Here is a 24,490-nt window from a genome sequence, read left to right on the forward strand (position 1 = left end):
TCATTGCTCTGCTCCTGCACTTCCCTCTTAATGGATGATTGCCTTCACCTGTGTTAAAGCACCTTTCTTATCAATTAACCTGTTCTACACAGATGAAGGTAATCATGCATTAAGAAGAAAGTCCAGGAACAGAGTAATGTGTCCCTCCTGGGAGAGGGTCATGTTGGGAGGTATGATATTGTGAAGAATGGCTGAGCAGTATGCTATAGACCTGGGGTAGCCAACTCCAGTCCTCGAGAGCTACCAACAGTTAATGTTTTCCAGGTCTCCTCACAGAAACACAAGTGAAGTAATTAGCTCCACCTGTGGATCTTTTAAAATGTGTTAGTGAGAAATGAGTGCAGCTGTGCAGTAGCTAGGTGGTCTGGAAAATGTGACCTGTTGGTAGCTCTCGAGGACCGTAGTTGGCTACCACTGCTATAGACCAGTGTTTGATAAGTCTGCATGGCGTAGTAATGATCCTTCTATTTAACATTTTCATATTAAACATTTACATAGAAACCATTTCTATATGTAAGTTATTTCATAGAAAGTTACATTTCACACTTGGTTACACATGGGCATATAGATGGGACCATGCAGGCTAGCAAGATCAACAATAAACAATTAAATATGCCATATTAAAATGTCTGTAATCGAAGAAATATTTCCCAGGTTTGAGTACAAAAGAATTCAAGATTTGATACTTGCCTGTCAAACCTTTCTGACACTGGGCGTTTGTTTTAATCTGGTATTTATGTATTTGCCGGGCGCCCACTAAGCAAATAGCTTAGTGGGCGATTCTGCGTAAGAAAATCTCATCGCATGCAATAAAATTTTCCTATGTAATTTATTCACTGCTCCCTGGCGGTGCGATGAGATAGCATCGCATGCGATCGCACCACACATAAAATGCAATGACATTTAATTTAGTATACACTTATATGACATACAATGGGATTTAGGCACCCCCCCCCCCCCCCCCCCCCCCACTATCCATGCCACCCTGAAGTGTGGCGGAACGCGTCCTCCCGACCTTTTCATACCCCCCATTATCCACGTCGGCGTGGAGTTGATTCTATATAGTGTGGCGAGCCACCGAGCCCAAAGTGTGGCGTTACATGTATTCCGTGTCCCCTCACTGCGCTTGCCACGCTTCGGGCTCTGTGGCTCACTGCGCTTGCCACACTATAGTCAACTCCATGCCGATGTGGATAAGTGGTGGTATGAAAAGGTCAGGAGGATGCGTTTCGCCGCCCCTTGCTGGGCTCGCTGCACTCGCCACGCTTCGGGGTGGTGTGGGTGCCTAAATCACATTGTATGTCGTGTATAGTACATTAAATGGCATCGCACCCTATAAAGTGCGATGCGATCTCATCGCACCCGCCCAAGGACAGAGAGCAGTGAATAAATTACATAGGAAAATCGCATCGCTTGCAATGCGATTTCCCTACGGTGCAATACGTATGCTAATTGGGCGCCCTGCTAATACATAAGTACCTTTTTTTTATTTATTTTTTTCTTTCCTCTTCTCTCTCCCCATAGTCTACTCCCTCACTCATTTGCTGGTAATATAAGCAGATGAGCGGCAGACCAGCGATGATGCAGGAGCATGCATCACTGCCCCGTACACACTCTGCGGCTTTTAAGCTCAAATTAGCAAACTGAGCGGCTTTCATTTGAGTCACCCAGTGTGCATGGGCCTTTAGTGTTAGAGTGGAATAAAGGTGTCAGCACTTATTGAGCTAGCTGATTTTAGAGTATATAAACGCCCCTCCGCAGTTTGAACTTAAGGATGGGATGTAGTTAAAATGCCAGTGGTTGAAATACCAATGCTGGAACTCCAGGGTAGGGGAGACAGTCTACTTACCCATCCATGGTTTGGATGGAGATCAGCTGTTCTGATCACCGGCATCCCCAACCACTGGTCACACATACTGAACCCATAAGTATAGTAAGTAATCCATAAGTATTGCTGAAGGTAAATTCATATTGGCACTTTTTTTAAATATTTTTTTATTTGGGAAACGGCACGTGTTACAGTAAACTGCTCATTCTCAAGCTGTGCAAACCATAATGCATGTATTAGGCCTTATTTATACAGAAGACTAATTTTCTCGTGTTTTTAGTTTGGCGTATAGTATGGGAGCATTTTGAAAGCAGTTTTTAGTGGTCTCATTTTCTTAACCCCTTCACGACATTTGACGTGTATATATACGTCATGGCCGGGAAGTACTTCCCGACACATGACGTATATATACGTCATGACTTTAAACTGTCACTGCGTCTCGAGACGCAGTGACAGAGGGACGATGTCTGCTGTCCCTGACAGCAGACATGTCCCTGCATGCCCAGGGGGGGCTGCGATGTCGCCCCCCCCCGTCGGCGATCGCTGTGATTGGCTGTTCAGTGTGAACAGCCATTCACAGCGTTTTCCTGTGTTACCAGCGAATCAGACGCTTTGGTAACACAGGTGTCAATCACCGCCGGGCGTCAGGGGGCATGAGGGGGTCATCGGTGACGATGACACCTCACCCCACCCTCACCCCACCTGCCCCCCAAGGCTGTGATTGGTCCGTGGGACCCACGGACCAATCACAGCCAAGGCGCGACATTTAAAACTAACGGTGACTGCGCTGCAGACGCCATTCCGGTCTGGAATAGCGTGCAGAGCGGTCACCGTGCCTATCTGCCGTGATACTGACCTGATCCTTGCTAATACTTACCTGATCCTTGCAAATACCTTACCTGATCACTTGATCACTGCTTGTAGCGTGCTGGACGCTTCCTGGATCTGACTTCCTGAGACTTCCTGCTGCTGCTGCAGTGTGATAGAGAGATAGAGAGATAGTGACAGAGAGAGCTATATTTTGTGTCTGCTACCCCCCCTTTTTGGGGGTGCAGGGGTTTTTTATATATAAATAACTGTCACTGCTGCTGCTGCAGTGTCATAGTGATAGATAGTGAGAGATAGTGATAGATAGTGAGAGATAGAGAGATTTGTGTCTGCTACCCCCCCCTTTTTGGGGGTGCAGGTTTTTTTTTATATATATAACTGTCAGTGCTGCTGCTGCAGTGTCATAGTGATAGTGAGAGATAGTGAGAGATAGAGAGAGATAGAGAGAGATAGAGAGAGATAGAGAGAGATAGAGAGAGATAGAGAGAGATAGAGAGAGATAGAGAGAGATAGAGAGAGATAGAGAGAGATAGAGAGAGATAGAGAGAGATAGAGAGAGATAGAGAGAGATAGAGAGAGATAGAGAGAGATAGAGAGAGATAGAGAGAGATAGAGACAGAGAGTGATAGAGAGTGTATATTTTGTGTCTGCTACCCCCCCTTTTTGGGGGTGCAGGTTTTTTTTTATACATATAACTGTCAGTGCTGCTGCTGCAGTGTGATAGATAGTGATAGATAGTGATAGATAGTGATAGATAGTGATAGATAGTGATAGATAGTGATAGATAGTGATAGATAGTGAGAGATAGTGAGAGATAGTGAGAGATAGTGATAGATAGTGAGAGATAGTGAGAGATAGTGAGAGATAGTGAGAGATAGTGAGAGATAGTGAGAGATAGTGAGAGATAGTGAGAGATAGTGAGAGATAGTGAGAGATAGTGAGAGATAGTGAGAGATAATGAGAGATAATGAGAGATAGAGAGAGATAGTGATAGAGAGTGTATATTTTGTGTCTGCTACCCCCGCCTTTTGTGCTGATCACTATATCTGAGGTGATCAGCAACTTTTTGGGGGCGCAGAGGTTTTTTTTTTTTATATATACCTGTCAGTTGCTGCCAGTTGCACCAAAGGTTGTGCACCTGCTGCCCCTCACTGGTAATCAGTGTCGCATCACTGATCACCTTTTTTTTTTTTTTGTGGGTGCTGTGTGGTCTTTTTTAATTTTTTTTTACACACATTGTGATTTTGTGGGTGTCCTGTGGCCACTGTGCGCTGATCAGTGACGGACGTTACTGACCAACATCTGTGCTCAATTTTTGGCGCAGGACCTTTTTTTTTGTTTTTTTAACCCCTTCAATTTTTTTTTTTTTTTAACCCCTTCAATTTTTTTTTTTTTTTTTTGTATAAAGTATTTTTTTTTTCTGCACTACATACACACTACACACTACATACCCCCCGGGTTGAAATAAAGTTTGTACCCCCCCTACACTATACACGTGTTGAAACATTTCACTACCAGTAACACAAAAATAAAAATGGCATCCCAAATGTCATCCCAGTCATCCAGAAGAATGTATTCAGTGGAGGAGGCATATGCCATGCTTGCTCCTGATTCTGACACAGCCAGTGAGGCAAGCGGGGAATTTGAAGGATTCGTCTTAAGCTCCTCTTCCTCCTCTGGTGATGAGGGACCCCCTCAAAGACGCCCCCGTAGAGCAGCTGAGACCCCCCCCCAATAATTGATCTCGTATGGACCCCACCACCAGACAATTTTGAGCCCCAGGTTCCTGAGTTTTTGGCCATGCCAGGAATCCAATTTGATTCCACAGGTCTCAGAGAAATTGACTTTTTCAAATTATTTTTCTCTGATGATTTTATAAATTTAATGGTGGACCAAACTAATTTATATGCCCAGCAGTTTATTGCTCAAAACCCCACGTCCTCATTTGCTAGGTGGACCCCTGTAGATGCAGTAGAGATGATGACGTTTTGGGGTCTGGTGTTTCATATGGGCATAGTAAAAAAGCCACAAATTAGGCAATATTGGAGTACAGATGTTCTGTACAGCACCCCATTTTACCGTATGGCCATGACTCGGACTCGTTTTGAGGCAATCCATAAATGTATACATTACACCGATAATGCACAGTGCCCACCCAGAGATGATCCCACCTTTGACAGGCTATTCAAAGTCAGGCCGGTCATTGATCATTTCAGTGCCAAATTTGCAGAGCTATACATCCCTGATAAATGTATTAGCATCGACGAGTCCCTTATACATTTTAAAGGAAGGGTTAAATTCCGCCAGTACCTTCCCAGTAAGAGGGCAAGGTATGGCATAAAAATGTATAAGCTGTGTGAAAGCACCACAGGGTACACCCACAAGTTTAGGGTATATGAAGGGAAGGATTCAAGAATTGAACCGCCAGAATGCCCCCCCCCTCCCTCGTAGGTGTTAGTGGAAAAATTGTCTGGGATTTAATGCACCCCTTCCTGGATAAGGGTTATCACCTCTATGTGGATAACTTTTACACCAGCATCCCCCTGTTTAAGGCCCTTGGTTCAAGAGGTACAGCAGCTTGCGGTACTGTGCGTAAGAACCAAAGAGGCCTCCCAAAAACGCACATTGCCCAAGTAATGAGAAGGGGTGAAAGCAGGGGAATATGCACCGAAAATATGTTGTTGGTCAAATATAAGGACAAGAGGGATGTCCTTATACTGACAACAATTCATGGAGACAGTACCACCTCCATCCCTGTACGAGGTACCAGTACCCACACACCTCAAAACCAAATTGTATCCTAGATTACAATAAGTACATGGGCGGAGTGGATCTTTCAGATCAGGTACTGAAGCCGTACAGTGCCCTGCGGAAAACAAATATCTGGTACAAGAAGCTGGCCGTGTATATCATCCAGATGGCACTGTATAACGCTTACGTGCTATTCCGTTCTACCGGCCAGAGGGGGACATTTATGCACTTTCAAGAGGAAGTCATAAAGGGCCTAATATTTGGGAACCAGCAGGCAGAGGGCCCCAGTACTTCTAGTACTGGCCCCCGTATTGTACCAGGGCAGCATTTTCCCAACGAAATCCCCTCCACTGCAAGAAAGGGCAGGACACAAAAAAGGTGCAAAGTTTGCTATAAAAAGGGAATAAGAAAGGAAACTATTTTCCACTGTGAAACTTGCCCCGACAAACCCGGCCTATGTATAAAGGAGTGTTTCAAAATATACCACACATCTATGGATTATTAGGTTCATCATTTCACCGTGCTTCGGGGGTCTTGCTAATGCCACATAGCACCCACCATTCATTCCACCAGAATCTGAGCTGCAAAATCCAAAAATCACTCCTTCCCTTCTGAGTCCTGTCATGCACCCAACTGGTATTTTTTGGTCACATGTGAGGCATTGCCGTACTCTGGAGAAATGGGGGCACAGATTTTGGGGTGCTTTGTCTCCTTCATTCCTTGTGAAAATGAAAAATTTTGAGCCAGAACTGCATTTTTGTGTAAAAAAATGTAATTTTTCATTTTCACTGCCCAGTTGTATCAAAATTGGTGAAACCCCTGGGGGTTTGAAATGTACACTATACCCCTAGATGAATTCCCTGAGGGGTGTAGTTTGCAAAATGGGGTCACTTGTGGGGGGGTTCCACTGTATTGGTAATGCAACATAGCACCCACCATTCATTCCACCAAAATCTGTGCTGCCAAATCCAAAAATCACTCCTTCCCTTCTGAGTCCTGCCATGCGCCCAACTGGTATTTTTTGGTCACATGTGAGGCATTGCCGTACTCGGGAGAAATTGGGGCACAGATTTTGGGGTGCTTTGTCTCCTTCATTCCTTGTGAAAATGAAAAATTTTGAGCCAGAACTGCATGTTTGTGTAAAAAAATGTAATTTTCCATTTTCACATCCCAGTTGTACCAAAATTGGTGAAACCCCTGGGGGTTTGAAATGTACACTATACCCCTAGATGAATTCCCTGAGGGGTGTAGATTGCAAAATGGGGTGACTTGTAGGGGAGGTTCCTAACTTTTAGCACTTATGGTGCCTAGAAACCTACATGGTGCCTAAAAAAAAATCTCATAAAAAGGAGGCTCCAAAATCAAGTAGGTGCTCCTTCTATTATGAAGCCTGTGGTTTGGTCAACGTGCACACTAGGGCCACATATAGGATATTTTTGAAAACAAAAGAATTGGGGGAATCAATTTTTAGTCACATTTCTCTAGTAAAATCTACTGTATTCGTTAGAAAAAATGTATTAAAATTGAAACTCTGCAAAAAAAAAGAAATTTTGAAATTTCACCTACACTTTGTTTTAATTCCTGTGAAACACCTAAAGGGTTAACAAACTTCCAAAATGCTGTTTTGAATACTGTGAGGGGTGCAGTTTTTGAAATGGCATCATTTATGGGGGTGTCTCACATACAAGTCCCTCAAAGTCACATCAGAACTGAACTGGTCCCCAGTGGTGCGAGTAGAAAAAACGACTTAGTGGTACTGTGCTGCGCGCCTTCGGCGCGCAGCGAAAAATGGGCGTGGTCAGGGGAGTGGCCATGGGCGTGGTCATATGACACAAGGGGGGTGGTTACATGCCACCGCCCCCCCCCCACAGAGTCTGTACGCCCGCTGACATACTATATAACACCACAATGCCCATGACATACTATATAACACTCCGCGATGCCCATGACATACTATATAACACTCTGCTATGTCCATGACATACTGTATAACACACCATAATGTCCATTACATACTATATAACACCGCAATGCCCATGACATACTATATAACACCGCAATGCCCATGACATACTATATAACACTGCAATGCCCATGTCATACTATATAACACCGCAATACCCATGACATACTATATAACACCGCAATGCCCATGACATACTATATAACACTGCAATGCCCATGTCATACTATATAACACCGCAATACCCATGACATACTATATAACACTGTAATGCCCATTACATACTATATAACACACTATAATGCCCGTTACATACTATATAACACACTATAATGCCCATTACATACTATATAACACTGTAATGCCCATTACATACTATATAACACCGTAATGCCCATTACATACTATATAACACTCCGCGATGTCCATGTCATACTATATAACACACTGTAATGCCCATCACATACTATATAACACACCGTAATGCCCATTACATACTATATAACACAGCGTAATACCCATTACATACTATATAACACACCATAATGCACATTACATACTATATAACACACTGTAATACCCATGTCATACTATATAACACTACGCAATGCCCATGTCATACTATATAACACAGTGTAATGCCCATCACATGCTATATAACACTACGCAATGCCCATGTCATACTATATAACACTACGCAATGCCCAACACATACTGTATAACACACCATACACATTTGACACATAAGTGCCACTTACCTACATGCTCAATGCCAGGGGCTTCATGCCGATGCCAAGGTGGACTGAATTTGCTCGTTGCTCAGGGGGATAGATCTGTGCCACTGTGCTCATTGCCCAGGGGGATATATCTGTGCCACTTTTCTCGTTGCCCAGGGGGATAGATCTGTGCCACTTTGCTCGTTGCCCAGGGGGATATATCTGTGCCACTTTGCTCGTTGCCAAGGGGGATATATCTGTGCCACTTTGCTCGTTGCCCAGGGGGATAGATCTGTTGCCACTTTGCTCGTTGCCCAGGTGATAGATCTGTGCCACTTTGCTCGTTGCCCAGGGGATAGATCTGTGCCACTTTGCTCGTTGCCCAGGGGGATAGATCTGTGCCACTTTGCTCGTTGCCCAGGGGGATAGATCTGTGCCACTTTGCTCGTTGCCCAGGGGGATATATCTGTGCCACTTTGCTCGTTGCCCAGGGGGATAGAACCCCCCCCCCGGCAGGCAGGCACATACACAGCCCCCTGTGCCTGCCCGCCCGCACGCTCTCGTCTCCCCCGCTGTGTACGCGGGGGAGACGTGCTGCTGCTGCTCCTGATAGTTACAGCTCCTGCTGCTGGACCGCGCGCTAACCAATAGCCGCGCGCGGTCCAGCAGCAGGAGCTGTAACGAAATCATGAGAGCAGCAGTAGCAGCAGCAGCAGCACGTCTCCCCCGCGTACACAGCGGGGGAGACGAGAGCAGGGAAGACCCGGCGGGGGGGAGCGGCGCTAGCGCGCATATGTAAGTGGCCACGCCCCCCGCCACTTACATATGCGCACATGCGCAGTAAATATTTCGGCCTATTTGTTATGGCGGTACGGGGTACCGGCACCATTTGTTTTAATGGTACGCCGTACCACCCCGTACCGCCATAATTGCACCCCTGCTGGTCCCTAAAAAAATCAGTGTTTGAAATTTTCTTGAAAATTTGAGAATTTGCTAGTCATATCTGAAGCCTCCTAGTGTCCAAAAAAATGAAAAGGAGGTTGAAATAATGATTGCAACATAAAGTAGACATATGGGGCGAAATGTAATAGGGTGCGATTTTTTAGACTAAAAAAAAATCGCACCAAATCGCACCTTTAAAAATCGCGTTTTTTGCCAGCGAATTCGCATATGTAATGAGATGCGAATTAGCGGCAAAAAAATGCGATTTGCCGCGATTTTTAGTCATGAAAATGTGCGCATTTTCAATCATGAAAATGTGCGCATTTTTATAAATGCGCTTTTGTGCAAAAAAAAAAAAAGTTAAAAAAAAAACGGCGTGGGGTCCCCCCTCCTAAGCATAACCAGCCCCGGGCTCATTGAGCCGGACCTGGTTCCAAAAATACGGGGGAACAAAAAGCATAGGGGTCCCCCGTATTTCTGAAACCAGCCCCGGACTCTTGGACCGGTCCTGGTTCCAAAAATACGGGGGACAAAAAATCTGGGGGTCCCCCGTATTTTGAAACCAGCACCGGGCTCCAACAGCCCGCGGTGTCATGCCACAGCCGGGGGACACTTTTTATACAAGGTCCCCCGGCCAAAACATGAGCACCGTGGCTGGTCAGCCTTGGACGGGGTACCTGGAGGAGTGGGGACCCCCCCAATAAAGGGGTCCCCCCCCCCCAGGCTTCACCCGTCCAGGGCTGAAGCCCGGGGCTGTCACCGGCGTCCGTGGCCAGTGGACGCCGGCCTGATAGGGTTAAATCCATCATACATATCATTACATTGCTTTTTACAGGCGAACTACAAGTGCCAGCAGACCTCCCCCGCATGCTGGGACTTGGAGAACCACAAGTCCCAGCATGCAGGGCATTAATGGGCCCGCTGGGACTTGTAGTCCACCTGTAAAAAGAATGTTTATAAAAAACACACACACAGAGAAGTACAAGTTTATTACACACACACACCTCAATTTTACACCAGCGTTACTTACCATTCCTGGATCCAGCGCTGGTCTGGCTGCTTTACAGCCGGCTCCCCACGCACTGACAGGCAGCGGGGAGAATCGTCTTTCTCCGTTGCCTGTCACCGGCTTTCTCCGTAGCTTCTGTAGCTCTGTCCCAGTGCTACAGAGGCTGAGAGCGTGATTGGCTGAGCTACAGTATGCGTCTCCATGGAGACGCATAGCTCAGTCCTGATTGGCCAACCTATTAAATGTGCGATTTTCGGAAAATGTGCGATTTCGGCCGTTTTTGACCAAAAATCGCACATGTCTAAAAAATCGCACCCTATTACATTTCGCCCATGGTCTTTGTTAGTTATTAACTATTTTGAGTGGTATGATTATTTGTCTCACAAGCAGAAAATGTGACATTTTGCATATTGCTAAATTTTCCATTTTTTCACGATATTTTGGTATTTTTCACAAAAAAACACAGACTGTATCGACCAAAATTTACCACTAACTTGAAGTACAATGTGTCACGAGAAAACAATCTCAAAATCACTGGGATAAGTAAAAGCAAAAAAAAGTTATCCCCACTTAAGTGAGACATGTCAGATTTGAAAAAAAGGGCTCTGTCATGAAGGCACAAACTGGCTCTGTCATGAAGGGGTTAATATGGACAGTTCTCTTTTGTGTTTAACAAATTTCTTTTCATGCTCTATGCTTATTCTGTTTTCCTGCTTTTGCAGTGGTGATGGGACTTTGAGGAAGAACATTGATGTTTGGAAGAAGTGGACAACATTAAACAGTTTGCAGCTGCATGGGTAAGGAGAATTGTACAGGTGTTCCTTACATCTGCATTACAGATGTAATCTTCAAAATACAGTACTTACTGTAAGTTATCTTGCTGTGTTCTCAATCACAAAACCTGAATCTATTCATCTAATTTGCTCCTTTAAGTCATGCATGTATTTTTTTTTTTATGCACACACTGGTAACTCCTGAAGGAATGTCTCAATTAAGGTCTCACATTTGTGACATACCGTATGGGTTTATTTTGAAAGTCTGTTTGCTGTTTACAGTATTTTTACCAATTCCTTTATACCACTCAGACCGCCCTATCAAACAGGGTTATTGCCGTGTTAATCCTGGTTAATCTGTGTGAAAGCGCCACACACGTATGAGTAAACAGAGTTGAGCGACTCGTGTCCGATTCACACTATGGAGGAGACAGCGCTTGGAGACTGTGTTGGTTCCATTTGCTGTCCCCCCCCCCCCCCCCCCCCCCCCCCCCCCCCCCTTGACGATTCTCTGCCCTATTTCCCTATTTACAAAGTCCCGGCTGCAACCCAGCTTTTAGGTGTAAAAGAGGTGTTAGACTGGGTTAAATCTGATTTGTAAATGTATGTTTGGTTGTTGGAAAATAAGGCACTTTGGGCCAACAGCCCAGTACTCTCTGGGCACATGTTTTAAACTTTTGTTCCTTACAATCTTCCTTGGCAGAACAATCACCCAAGCAGCAGTCTCATTTGGCATAATGCTTTTTCACACTTTTTATTTTTTTTTCTTGTTCTTTTTTTGTTCTGCGTATGTGGTACATACAGCAAAATTTCCTTTTGCTCTTGTAAAATGTTAATTTATTAATGCCTTTTAGCTGATATCTGTACAGCGAAGACTGGAAGCCTGCAGTGTTGTGCGAAAACCTTTTGAAATCTACAGTACTGCAAATTGTTAACCTTCATTTTGTTTTTTATAGGTTACAGATTAGGATTGCTACCCGCGGTGTTGAACAGCTGGCAGAAGGGGGAAGGATGGTGTATTCAACGTGTTCTTTGAATCCTATTGAAGATGAAGCGGTTATAGCCTCACTGCTGGAGAAAAGTGAAGGCAAGGCCATGTGTTCACACTTCGCAAACAATGACAGACGCGTTTTTGTGGTTCTGCTTCCAGTAATTTAAATGTATTAGGAAAACCTTTTTCATGTATCTACTCTAATGAGCAGAATGTTTTAAGAATACTTCAGTAATGTAGTAGCTCAGTAATTGCATCAGTACTATTAAATAGACCAGCTGTGTGTGTTCTACATTTTAAAATAATTAAATTGAACAAAGTCAGACTTACCTTAAAGCAAACCTGCCTTTGTACTGACATTAGTAAAATAAAAGGTGAATATGTGGTTGCAGACTGAATGCAAGGTGGAAATTAGTATTCTACCCCTTTCACACCAGAAATGCAGAGACAAACCCGGGAATTACATTCCTTGTACAAGCAGGGACATTCCCGGGTTGGGACCCATTCACACATGCTTTTGAAGCAGGAACAACCCGGGTCAGCACCTTTCAGACTGAACCCGGGATGACCCTGCATTTCTATGAGAATAGCATTGAAAATGGCCTTTTTTAGGCTCACATTAGATTATTGGGTACTTGTTTCCTAGCACGGCCACACCGATCGGGGTGGTCGTGTCGGAAAAATCACGTCAGTCGCATCGCATGCAACCAAATCGCATGCAATGCGACCGACCGATTTTTTTAATTGAATCAAATGTGAATAGGGTTCCTGGGACCCGATTTTACATTGGATTCAATGTAAAATATTCCCTAGACCCCCCAATTTTACGCCCTCAACGCCACCCCACGATTGACGCGAACCCGAAGCGTGGCGAGCGGCGGCGGTGCGCGTCCTCTGACCTTTTCATACCCCTACTATCCACGTCGGCGTGGAGTTGAGAATATAAAGTGTGGCGAGCGTAGCGAGGCGACGCGTATAACTTCACAGGTATACGCGTCCCCTCGCGGGGCTCGCTGCGCACGCCACGCTTCGGGCTCGGTGGCTCGCTGCACTCACCACACTTTATATTCTCCACGCCGACGCGCACCGCCGTGTCAATCGTGGGGTGACGACGGGGCCATATACAATGTAAAAATGGGTCATATTGGCCCATTTCACATTGTTTCCTATGTGAGATGGACTTAATCAAGTCCATCTCATCTTCCATCTCATCTTGTGCCATTATAATGGCACAAGAAACGACGCGATGCTCCCGATTTCAATGTTAAAAAATATTTTAACATTGAAGCCTATGGCAAAATCGCGGCCATCGAGGGGCAATGTTAATGGCCGCGACCGACGTACCTAAAGTGTACCTTTAACTTTAAGGTACATGATGCCCACGATTGTGGCCGTGGTAGGAAACAAGTACCGATTATTGATTATTAATAATTAGGCTGAAACACTACAAATGTTTTGTGTCTTTTGTTTACTTGTATAAAACAAATTAAAAGGCATATGAAAGCATCTTCCCCTCTAATGATTAATAGCTCTCACCTCCTCATTTGTCCAAGACATGGCACACATTGCAGGCTTTCAGGGGTTAAAATGAACTTCTGGGTTTGTGGTGCCACAGAACATGCACACTGTCTCCCTGCATGCTGTATGCTGTCTCTGGGTGTGTCTGAGTCCACCACAACAGGAAGTTGCCCTGCTAGCAAAACCGCAATAGCAGAGGCAACACGGGAAGCAGGGACATATCCCTGCACCTTCCACACCAGTCAGTAACCCTGGAAGGACCCGGGAGCAACCCTGCTACCTAGCAGGGTTGAATTGCTGGCAAATTAACCCGGGAATTTGTCCCTGGAACCTTTCACACCAGAGCTAGTCCCGGGTTGTTCCCAGACTCAACCTGGGAATTTAGGCTGGTGTGAAAGGGGTATTACAGTACCCAAACAACCACTAACTTTATTATTATTATTATTTTTTTTTTTATAATAATATATTTCTATTTCTTTTTTTTTTTTTTTCTAATATAATAATATATTTCTATTTCTCTCAATGTATCCATACAATGTGTTTTTATATTCTAGGTTCTCTTGAGCTTGCAGATGTGTCCTCTGTGCTTCCTGGTTTAAAATGGATGCCTGGAATCACCCACTGGAAGGTGATTGTTTTCTTGTGTTTTATGTTGATTGCAAAGTGTAGCTCCAGCGGTTACTTCCCCCAACAGTCCAGGTTTTAAGTGTCCATGCTACCTGTACCAAAATCATTACCATGGTCATTTAGATTTCTACCATCTGTGCACAATCTGGGATATTCCTGAAACCTGGACTGTTGAGGTCCCTTGAAGACCTCAAAGAACCAATGGTGTAGCAAAATCGGTAACAACCTCTCCAAAAGTACATATTTCCATTTTTCAGGTAATGACAAAAGAAGGCCAATGGTTTGACAATTTTGCAGATGTACCCACAAACAGACATACGCAGATTCGGCCAACTATGTTTCCTCTGTGTGAGGAGAAAATGAAAGCACTGAATATACAACGTTGGTAAGAAGTTTGGGCAGTTTGCACAAAAGAAAATACTTGGGACATGTCCTATATAGGGCAGTGATAATCAGATGGCTTGAGTATATAAGGGGTGTGTATGTGTATGTATGTATGTATGTATGTATGTGTATGTGTATATATATATATATATATATATATATATATATATATATATATATATATATATATATATATTTCTTTTTTTCTCGTCTAACAGTTTGAGGATATTACCACATCACCAAAACACAGGAGGTTTCTTTGTTGCAGTGTTGATAAAGAAGGCTCCTATGCCATGGAACAAGAGACAACCAAAGGTACATTTTATCATAATATTGGAATGTTTGTCTTCGTGTCCTTAAGTATTTCTTGTTCAAATGTCTGGACAAAGAATAACTATGGAGATTAAGTACTTCACTGCAGCCTGTATTGCAGTTTTTTTTAAATGAATAGTTTCACTTGGATCACGTTCTATGTCTATATTATGCTATAGTATCCATATATTTAAGGCAATTTGGTAGTAGAGAGACTTGACTTCTCCCTCTACTTCTGTGTGTGTGTGTGTTTTCTAAAACAATTACTAGATATTCAACCCGTTGCTTTTAAGTAACCCATAAAGTGTTTCTCCCTTTAAACTCATTATAAAAATGGATAATTTTAATTGAAAATAGTGTAATATGCTTTCCTGGATATCAAATAAAATCTATTTAAGCAAAAAAACTAAATCCCCTGATCTCAAACTTGTTTAGAGAAGCCTCAAGTATATTTTTAAAACTGTTACAAAAATTAAATGCATTATTTAAATCTATTAAATTATAGATTCATTTTATTTTAATTAACCCAATTCTTCACACTTTAAACAACTTAAAGGGAGGAGGGGGGGGGGGGGGGGGGCAGTAATTCAAGTACTTCTTACTTTGTTTTTTATCTAAATGATAACAAGCAGAAAATGTAAAAAAAAAAAAAAAAAAAAGATTATTGGTCTAGATTTGCTGGTCTCAATTGTTGTTTTACCTAATTCTCCCATAATTCCTTGTAATGTTGGCTTTACAGTGCTTTAAATCCAGAATTACTGCATACGCTGTTTGTTTTTCTGTGTCTCTTCTATGTTCTGAAAATGTGAAGCTACCATTTTTACTAGATTTAAACTAACTTGGTTGAAGGGCAAGAAAGGTTAAAAATTGGTGCAAACTAGGTTTAGGTACCGGGGATGATTCTTTGGAAAATGTGGCTTGTTGTGTAGCATAGTCTAGAATTCTATATGCAAAAGGACATGAATATGGGCCTGTTTTCTTGCAGCTGCAGCGAAGACCCCCTACTTCTGTGCCAGAAGTTGTTGAAAATGTCACGCAGACAGTAAGTGAGCCAGGAAAGGGTACAGAAAATGTTGAGGATAAGGGGACTACACCTAGCTGCAATCCTGTGACTGATGCCCCTAAAGACAGTGTGTGCGGGTAAGGGATGAAATTCACAAACTTGGTAGGGTCACAGTTTTGCCTCTCATGTGGTGCAGTATACTCATCTTGCATGGCTTTTAATTCACTTTATTTATTTTATACCCTCCTTTATAATGAAGGCCTCCACCATTCAAAAAAATGAAGTTGTTTGGATTTAAAGAAGATCCTTTTGTGTTTCTGTCAGAGGATGATCCAATATTTATTCCAATACAGTAAGTACGTTTTGAAGGTTTGTGCACATCTGGACTATTATGTGCATGGTTTAGTGATGGCGCAGGTAAATGAGGATGTGTTCAGCAGTCTGGATGCTGGCATTCACAATGCAGACTACCGCCAGAATCCAGACCGCTGGGATGCCAAACGTTAGTTTGGTGGGACGAGTTAGGGTTAGGTCAGAAGGGGGGAAGTTTGTTATAGTCACTAGGGGAGGAGTTATAGTGTGTACAGACGGTAAGATTTGGCTTCCGATGTTCTCGATATAGTGAAAATCGCATACTTTTTTTTTTTTTTTTTTTTAGGGCTTGCAAGGCCGATGCGCGCTCCCCTGTAAGCGCAAATTGGCAGCCAGATAGAGAGGGCAGTCAAGACTATATAGTGCAGATGTGCACTATATAGTGTAAATTGTGCCCCTCTAGAATGCCGTGAGATGCGAGTCCCGATGTGATCTGATTGCATCGGGATTCTCATCTCATGGCACGATCTGCCGTGTGTACACACCTTTAGGCTGTGAAGAATGGGGTTTAGGCATTTAGACGGGAGGATTGGGATTAGGTTTAGGCGACTATGTACAGGTTTCACAATAGAGGGTTGGGGAGGTGGGGTACGGTAAGTCTGCTTAGATGACCCTGTCGGGATTTCCTCCTTAGCGATACCAGAATTGGCATCCCAAACGCCAGTCATTTGTATGTATCCTGAGAAAACTATTATGAATACCCGAAACAGTGTCTGTTCCCTCAACTGTCATTTCCAATCTAAAATTTTTTTTTCTATAATTGCTTGTGTACTCTACTCTGAGAAAATAGGACAACATGAATGTAAATTATGGCCTAAACTCAGAATTTGATGCATTTTATAGTGTTTTCCGACCCTTGGCAGGATTATGTTGTAACTTCATACACTGAAATTTTGTCCTGTGATTGTTTAAAAATCTTTTTTTGTGCATCTTAGTGATAAGAAATAATAAGTGAGAGCTGACTACAAGTTTCTCCAGGCCACGCCCCTGATAAACGACCTATTTGGCACGATTTTAGGATAGAGCAGTGGCTGCATCTGTATGTGGCAAGTTTTGGTTTGCACTCGTATAAATGCTCAATATGTTGCACTTCCCCTTCAAAACAACCAGTAGAGAATCTTCAGGCTACTTCCCCCGAAGATGCGTTAAGGTACTTAATCCTAAATGGTGGAAATGCCAGTTTTTATTCTGGCTTTTGCTTTTCCAAAGCAAGCATTCTGCCATACACTATGCGATTTGGCCCTGATTTCACCCGATCCAGATGGATCGGGCAGTGAAATCGGACCAAATTGCAGGTTTTGACACCCGGTCCGACCCGATTCGCACGGGACCAGAGTCAAGACGTCGGACCGGCTGCACATAAGATAAATCTTATGTGCAGCCATGGGGACTGAGGACGCCGGCGAGGGAGGGGGGCGGCAGGGGGAGCCGGAGCTGTCATGCTCCGTCCGGGTAGGGGGGGGGGGGGGGGACGACACGCCGCTAGTAGTGCGGACGCTGCGGGGAACACAGGCGGCAGTGACATGGTGGAGCCGGGAGCTGTCAAAACTGAAAAAAAAAGCCCATACAATGAATGGGCAGCCTGTGATTGGCTGAGTGCTCTCTCAGCCTGTCAGCAATTGGCTGAGAGAGCGCTCAGCCAATCACAGGCTGCCCATTCATTGTATGGGTTTTTGTTTTTTTCAGTACTGACAGCTCCTGGCTCCCCCCGCCCGGCTCTGTCACTGCCGCCTGTGTCCCCCGCATCGTCCGCACTACTAGTAGCGTGCGTCCGTCCCCCCAGCCGCCTTGCAGCATCCCCCCCCCGCCACCTCGATGCCTCCCTGCTCGCTCCACATTGCAGCTCCCCGGAAGTTGCAAATGATACATCGCATGCGGTGTATCATTTGCAAAACTTGGCACATCAAGTGCCAAATCGTGTGTCCCCCTCCCGGGGAGCTGCAGGGGGAAATCGGGTCCAACTTGTCCTTAGGACAAGTCGGACTAATGTATGGGGGCCTTAAGACCGTAACTGAAGACATTATTCACATTGCTTAATGGGGAACCAGTTGATACTGCTGCCCTCTGCACAGTTGTCGCATCTGATTGGATTGCTGGTGTAAATTAGTCTTTGAAGTCTCCTGTACTCAGACTTAAGTTACTAACACCTTTTTCCTGGTGTCCTCTTTAAATAATTTGGCTATACCTAATTCCTGCTTCAGTGCACTTTATGGAATGCCTGATTGAGTTGTTGTTGTTGTTGGCAGGAAATTCTATGCACTAGGTCCATCTTTTCCAAAGAAGAACCTCTTGACACGCACCCAGGAAGGGAAGAAGAAACAACTTTACATGGTCTCTAAGGAATTAAGAAATGTGCTACTCTATAACAGCGAGAAGATGAAGGTACATTGTTTTTTTATACATAGTGAATGTCTAGTCAAATGTCAGTTTTATTTATTCTGCTGTCCTAAAACACGTCCTCTTGGAAATTCGGGATCCGACGAATAGAGTTCTATTTGGTCAATGTTTGGGGACATGCACAGCACTTAGAGGTTTTTTATTTCCCACAAGCTCTCCCCTCAATGTGAATAAATACACTCCACAATCTAAATCAGCATTCTTTCCAACCCATGGGACACTGGCTCATAGTTTGGTACTGCACTTGGATGGCTGTTTGTAGCAAAGTGCCATTTTTAAGTCGGGGAACATTTTCCACTTTTAAATTTGGCCAAGGTGCTGCACCCTTCTAAAATGAACCCTGTAACCTATAGTGCCTATTAATGTGTTTTGCATTGATATCAATAAAACCTGGACTGTTAGTGTGACTTGCGCACCAAGTTTAGGAATGCCTGCATTAGGTTAATCTCCCTAAATCCTTGGCTGACATCTGCACCAAGGGCTCTTGCTACATTTGTATTGAAATTGTAAAGACCCATACACACTGGGCGACTGAGATGAAAGCCGCTCAAAACCACCCAGTGTGTATGGCACGGCGGTGAGTGCTGCTGCGCGCTCCCACATCATCACCGGGAAAGCCGCTAATCTGCTGGTAAAGCTAGCAGATGGCCAGCTTTGCAAAGCGCTGCGCAAAGCCATCCTCCCCCCACTGATGGCGCTGGGCACGGGGCTCAGTGTGTATGCACTGAACGGCTTTCCCCACAGCGATCATCGTGCTCATCGCTGGGCATAATCGCCCGGTGTATATGGACGTTAAAGGTGCGCACACACTAGAACGATTTTTTTTTTTTTGGGATGCGCGCTCCCACAGATATTTTGCTAAATATTCTGATCTTACAAGATGCTTGAAAGATTAGAAGATTTAGCAAAAGATCAATAGCAACGTTCTTTAGATTTTAAGATAAATGTTGCGCTTGCCTGAAATCTTTTGTCCAGGATGGACAAAAGCTTTGAAGGCTAATTTATGCACATCTCAAGATTGCAGATCTTTCTAGTGTGTGGGCACCTTGAGAGTGCAAAGGACACTTTGCACAGTACAAATTACATTAGATTGTATCCTTCAATTAAGCTTTAATATGTTTACATATTAAGTTAACATTTACAAGTTAAGCTTAAATTAGTGTTTAGTAATATTCCTTATACAACAAAATGCCGGGTCACACCTGGGTTTTCTCTTTCAATGGTCCTGGTGACACAGCTCAACACTGGGATGTAGGAGGGTCCGAAGGAGCCAGGCACCTATCCTAAAGCTTTTAGAGGGTAGGCTCCTCCCCTACTGCATCCTGGACTCTTCAGTTCGTGTTAGGTGCCCACTGTAGTGGGTGCTATTCTAAAGGGCTGCAGGAGCAGCTGAAGAAATAGAGTAGTTAGGGGAATTTTATTATTTTATTAATTTTACTCTAGCTAGGTAGGCACAGTGTGAGGATTCTCATAGTGAATCCTCACACTGCTAGCGCAGCATGAGCTGACAGAAGCGCGTCCTGTCAGCTCACTGTGCACAAGGGAGACGCTGTCTGGCCTCCCTGTGCAGCGCTTACAGCTTCTGTTAAGAAGCTGCCTGGGCTCCGGGGCGTCCTGAAACCGGCTTCACGCTTAGGTGGGGATCATGGGGGACAGGCGCTCCGTGATGGCGGCGGCCATTTTCTGCGGAGCTTACACACTGAGCTCCTGTATGAGAGGACAGCAGTGTTGTTACAGGCATGTTCCAAGTGGTCCCCAGTCGAGGGGGAGATACTGGAACTAGGAAATCCTACCAAGGGAGCGGCTGACTGGGGGTGGTTGGCGCCAAAATTCACGGACCCCGCAGCAGCAGGGACTTTGGTCTCTTCCCTCACTCTGCTTTTGGCGCCTTGCAGTACGCTTGCAGCGGAGCTGAGCTGGCTTACAGATCCTGGCAGAGTGTTTGGATTTCCTGGGCATCGTTTCCCCGCATCTGAAACCGACAGACAGCTAAGTGACTGAGTGCATTAAACCTGTATAATCGCTTTTGTACATTGTATGCACTGTGTAGTTCACTTTTCATCATGTCTGAGCAACATGCTGTGGTTTTGGGGGAGGGAGCCTTTATTGCACTGAGCGCTTGTAATGTGTGTAAACAAAAATTTGTTCCTGAGCAGATGGCCAGGGGGGCTTATGTAATACTTGATCTGATGTGAGACCCATGGGGAGTGAACCTCAGAGGGCAGAGCAGATTGAACCCGCGTGGGCTAGTGTCCTGGGCAGGTCAGTGAACGTTTTGGTGCAGTTACTGGACAGACGAGTGATGTCTTGGTAGAATCTCAGAGACCTATGCCATCATCTCAGCAGTCCTCTGGTTCCTTGCCTCTTACCCAGGCAGATCCTGCCTTTATTCAGGTGATGCAGGATACTGCAAGGGGGATCAACAGGTTTAGTGAAATACTAGACAAAATTGATGTTGCAGGGACCCCTAAAAGGTCTTATGCTATGCCTGTAATGGTAGATGAAGAGGAGGGAGCGTATACTGACATCCCCTGGGATCAGGGTGATGATTTGGAAGATGCCTCTTCTGCAGGGGTAGAGGATCTTATTATAGCTGTGAAACAGGCTTTGAAACTTTCAGTGGAGGATAAGACTCCTGCTAAAGGTGTGTTTAAGCGACAGCGTAAGGAGGCTGTTACTTTTCCTTCAGATGAAGGTTTACAGGAATTGTTGGAATGGGCTTGGAAAACCCCTGATAAGAGGCTGCAGATGCCTAAGAGATTCCTTAGTCTGTACCCCATGCCAGAGTCTCATGCGGAGCTCTGAGAGAAAGTGCCAGTTGTGGATGCCTCAGTGGCACGTTTGTCTAAGGCTACTGTATTACCAGTACAAGGCGGTGCAGCTTTCAAAGATCCGGTGGACAAAAAGCTGGAGGGAAACCTCAAGGCTATATTTGAAGGGGTGGGATTCACCCTACGTCCTCTTATTGCTTCAGCCTGGGTCTCTAAGGCCATGATTGAGTGGGCTAATGATTTATGCACCATGCTACAGGCTGACCCTGGTGTATTGCTACAGGCGGAGAAGCTTAAGGCTGCTGCAGAATATGTATTGGAAGCAGAGGAGGAGGCACTCAAAATGGCGGCTAGAGTGTCCACAGTTTCTATTAATGCCAGGAGAGTGCTCTGGCTTAAGGCCTGGGAAGCAGACAATGAGTCTAAGAAGGCCTTATTTGGATCTGAATTAGAGGAGATCATTAAACAGGCCACGGCCGGCAAAAGTACATTTCTGCCGGCTCCCACGGCTAAGCAGACATCCAGATTTTCTGCCTTTAGGCCGTCCTTTCGGCACTCCCCTAGAGGTGGCGCGTCCTTTCGAGGACAGTCTTTCAGGGGAAAGTTTCAGTCTTCCAGGGGCAAGGCCCCGAAGTTTAAGTTTGGCTCCTTTCACAAGAAGCCTGCCCCCAAAGGAGAGGACAAACCCTCCGCATGACTGTCAGGGGATTTGCCCGGCAGTGATAAAGGTGGGGGGGGGCGTCTATCACAGTTCAGGGACGCATGGGCTTCTCTAGACCAGGATGCCTGGGTGTTAGATATTATTGCCCAGGGCTACAAAATCCCTTTCAGAGGTCTTCCGCCGAGAAGATTTATCCCCACGTCTTTGCCAAAGGAAGCTCGGCTCCGTACGGCTCTTGTGAGTGCAGCTCACTCTCTATTAGAGAAGGGGGTGGTAACTCCGGTTCCCAGGGCAGAGTGGAAGAAAGGCTTTTATTCCACTCTGTTTTTGGTGCCCAAACCAGACGGGTCTTTCAGACCAATACTAAATTTGAAGTCTCTAAATGTCCATTTATGGGTAGACCATTTCAAAATGGAGTCTCTACGGTCAGTGCTCCTAAGCCTGGACCAGGGAGAATTTTTGGCGTCCATGGATGTCCAGGACGCATATCTTCATGTTCCTATACACCCAGAACATCAGGCTCTGTTGAGATTTGCAATAGGAGACCTGCATTTACAGTTCCAAGCGTTGCCCTTTGGTCTGGCCACTGCGCCAAGGGTATTTACAAATATAATGTCGGTGATGGCGGCTGTGCTGCGGCTCAGGGGAATCACAGTGATACCGTATTTGGACGACCTGCTGTTCAAAGCAGAGTTAGCAGCCATGTTACAAAGTCATTTGGTGGAAGCCATCAGTTTTTTGCAGGCTCACGGCTGGATTTTAAACTTACAAAAATCTCAGTTGATACCTTCACAGAGGCTCCAATTCTTGGGAGTCATTCTGGATACCCATCTCCATCGGGTATTTCTCCCGGAGGCAAAGGCCAGGGATCTGGTCACCTTAGTCCAGGAGATTCTCAGCGCTCGGAGCATTTCAGTATGGAGGTGCCTCAAGCTGCTGGGGAAAATGGTGGCGTCGTTCGAGACGCTGCAGTTTGCCAGGTTCCACTCTCGGGTGTTCCAATGGAACATCTTGACGGCTTGGTCAGGAAACACACAGACCATGAAGTCGGAGCTGATAGTGCTGTCTTCGGACACTCGAGACTCCTTGAAATGGTGGACAGAAGTGGATTCCCTTCAGTGGGGTCGACCATTGCAGACCTGGAACTGGCTGGTGGTGACTACCGACGCCAGCCTCAGGGGCTGGGGGGGCAGTAGTCTTAGACCTCAGGCTGCAGGGCTTGTGGACTGCAGAGGAGTCGGCTCTACCGATCAACATCGTGGAGCTGAGGGCTGTCTAGAAAGTGATTTCCTTGGCTGGAGACAGGTTACAGAACCTCCCTTTAAGGATTCAGACCGACAATGCCACAGCTGTGGCGTATCTGAATCACCAGGGAGGTATACGCAGCAAATTGGCCATGTGGGAGGTGTCCAGAATCTTCCTGTGGGCGGAACAGAATGTTCCAGCTGTATCCGCTATATTCATACCAGGAGTGGAGAATATAGAGGCCGACTTTCTGAGCAGGGAGGAGCTCAAGGAAGGGGAATGGAGCTTAAACCCTCAAGTGTTTCAGCAGATCACCTTGAAGTGGGGAACTCTGGATGTGGACCTGATGGCATCCAGGTTCAACCATCAGGTGCCCAGGTTCTATGCCAGAACGAGGGATTCACTAGCGGAGGCGGTGGATGCCATGACTATCCCCTGGGAAGGGAATCTCCTTTATGCCTTTCCACCAGTACCAATGCTGGCGAGACTTTTAAAGAAAATACAGGCTCAGGCGGTTCCGGTGATCTTAGTGGCCCTAGATTGGCCAAGGAGGTCCTGGTACTCGAGGCTTCAGAGGTTGTCTGTGGACTCGTGGCGTCTACCTCTGAGGCCAGAACTTCTAAGACAAGGCCCATTCAATCACCTGGATTCAGCTCGATTAATTTTGACGGCCTGACTATTGAGACCGCCATTTTGAGAAGTAAAGGTTTTTCTGACGCAGTAGTTCACACTATGATTAAAGCCAGGAAGTCTGTATCCTCGGCAAATTATTATAGAGTCTGGAAAACTTACATTCGATGGTGTAAGAGACGGAAGTCACACACATCTCGGTTTAAGTTATCAAAAATGATGGAATTTTTACAAGATGGTTTCTCATCGGGACTAAGCCTTCAGTCATTGAAAGTGCAGATCTCGGCCTTGTCCATCTATTTCCAAAAGAGGATAGCCATTTTACCGGAAATTCAGACTTTTTTACAGGGGGTATCTAGGTTGAAACCTCCATACAAACAACCAGTAGCGCCTTGGGATTTGTCGCTGGTTTTGGAATGCCTTCAGAAGGCACCCTTTGAACCTTTGAGGTTGGCGGACCTTAAGTTTCTCACATGGAAGCTGGTGTTCTTGTTGGCAGTGGCATCAGCTAAAAGGGTGTCAGAGTTAGGAGCTTTGTCATGCAAATCTCCTTTCTTAATTTTTCATGACGATAGGGCAGTTCTTCGGACAGTGCCTCAGTTTTTGCCGAAGGTAGTCTCTGCCTTCCATCTAAATCGGGAGATAATTCTACCTGTGTTTCAACCCCCAGAGGGTTCTAGGAAAAGGGACAAATTGAGGACTTTGGATGTGGTGCGTGCTTTACGCATTTATGTGGACAGAGTTAAGAGTGTCAGAAAGACTGACACCT

The 24,490-nt window shown here is 45.2% G+C and overlaps 1 protein-coding gene across 1 annotated transcript in view; it reads left to right on the forward strand.

Annotated features, from left to right (window-relative positions):
* NSUN2 (NOP2/Sun RNA methyltransferase 2) overlaps positions 1–24,490 on the forward strand; it is a 45,917-nt gene that overhangs the window by 17,997 nt on the left and 3,430 nt on the right. Inside the window, exons 7-14 of the mRNA XM_083145170.1 lie at positions 10,678–10,834; positions 11,767–11,897; positions 13,874–13,947; positions 14,204–14,331; positions 14,549–14,645; positions 15,628–15,782; positions 15,905–15,997; positions 18,264–18,399. Of these exons, the coding sequence (XP_083001296.1) occupies positions 10,678–10,834; positions 11,767–11,897; positions 13,874–13,947; positions 14,204–14,331; positions 14,549–14,645; positions 15,628–15,782; positions 15,905–15,997; positions 18,264–18,399 (971 nt within the window). The remainder of the gene's footprint in view (positions 1–10,677; positions 10,835–11,766; positions 11,898–13,873; positions 13,948–14,203; positions 14,332–14,548; positions 14,646–15,627; positions 15,783–15,904; positions 15,998–18,263; positions 18,400–24,490) is intronic.

This window comes from Crinia signifera, chromosome 5, assembly GCF_055691185.1.
Source record: "Crinia signifera chromosome 5, ASM5569118v1, whole genome shotgun sequence".
NCBI classification, from domain to species: Eukaryota; Metazoa; Chordata; class Amphibia; order Anura; family Myobatrachidae; genus Crinia; species Crinia signifera.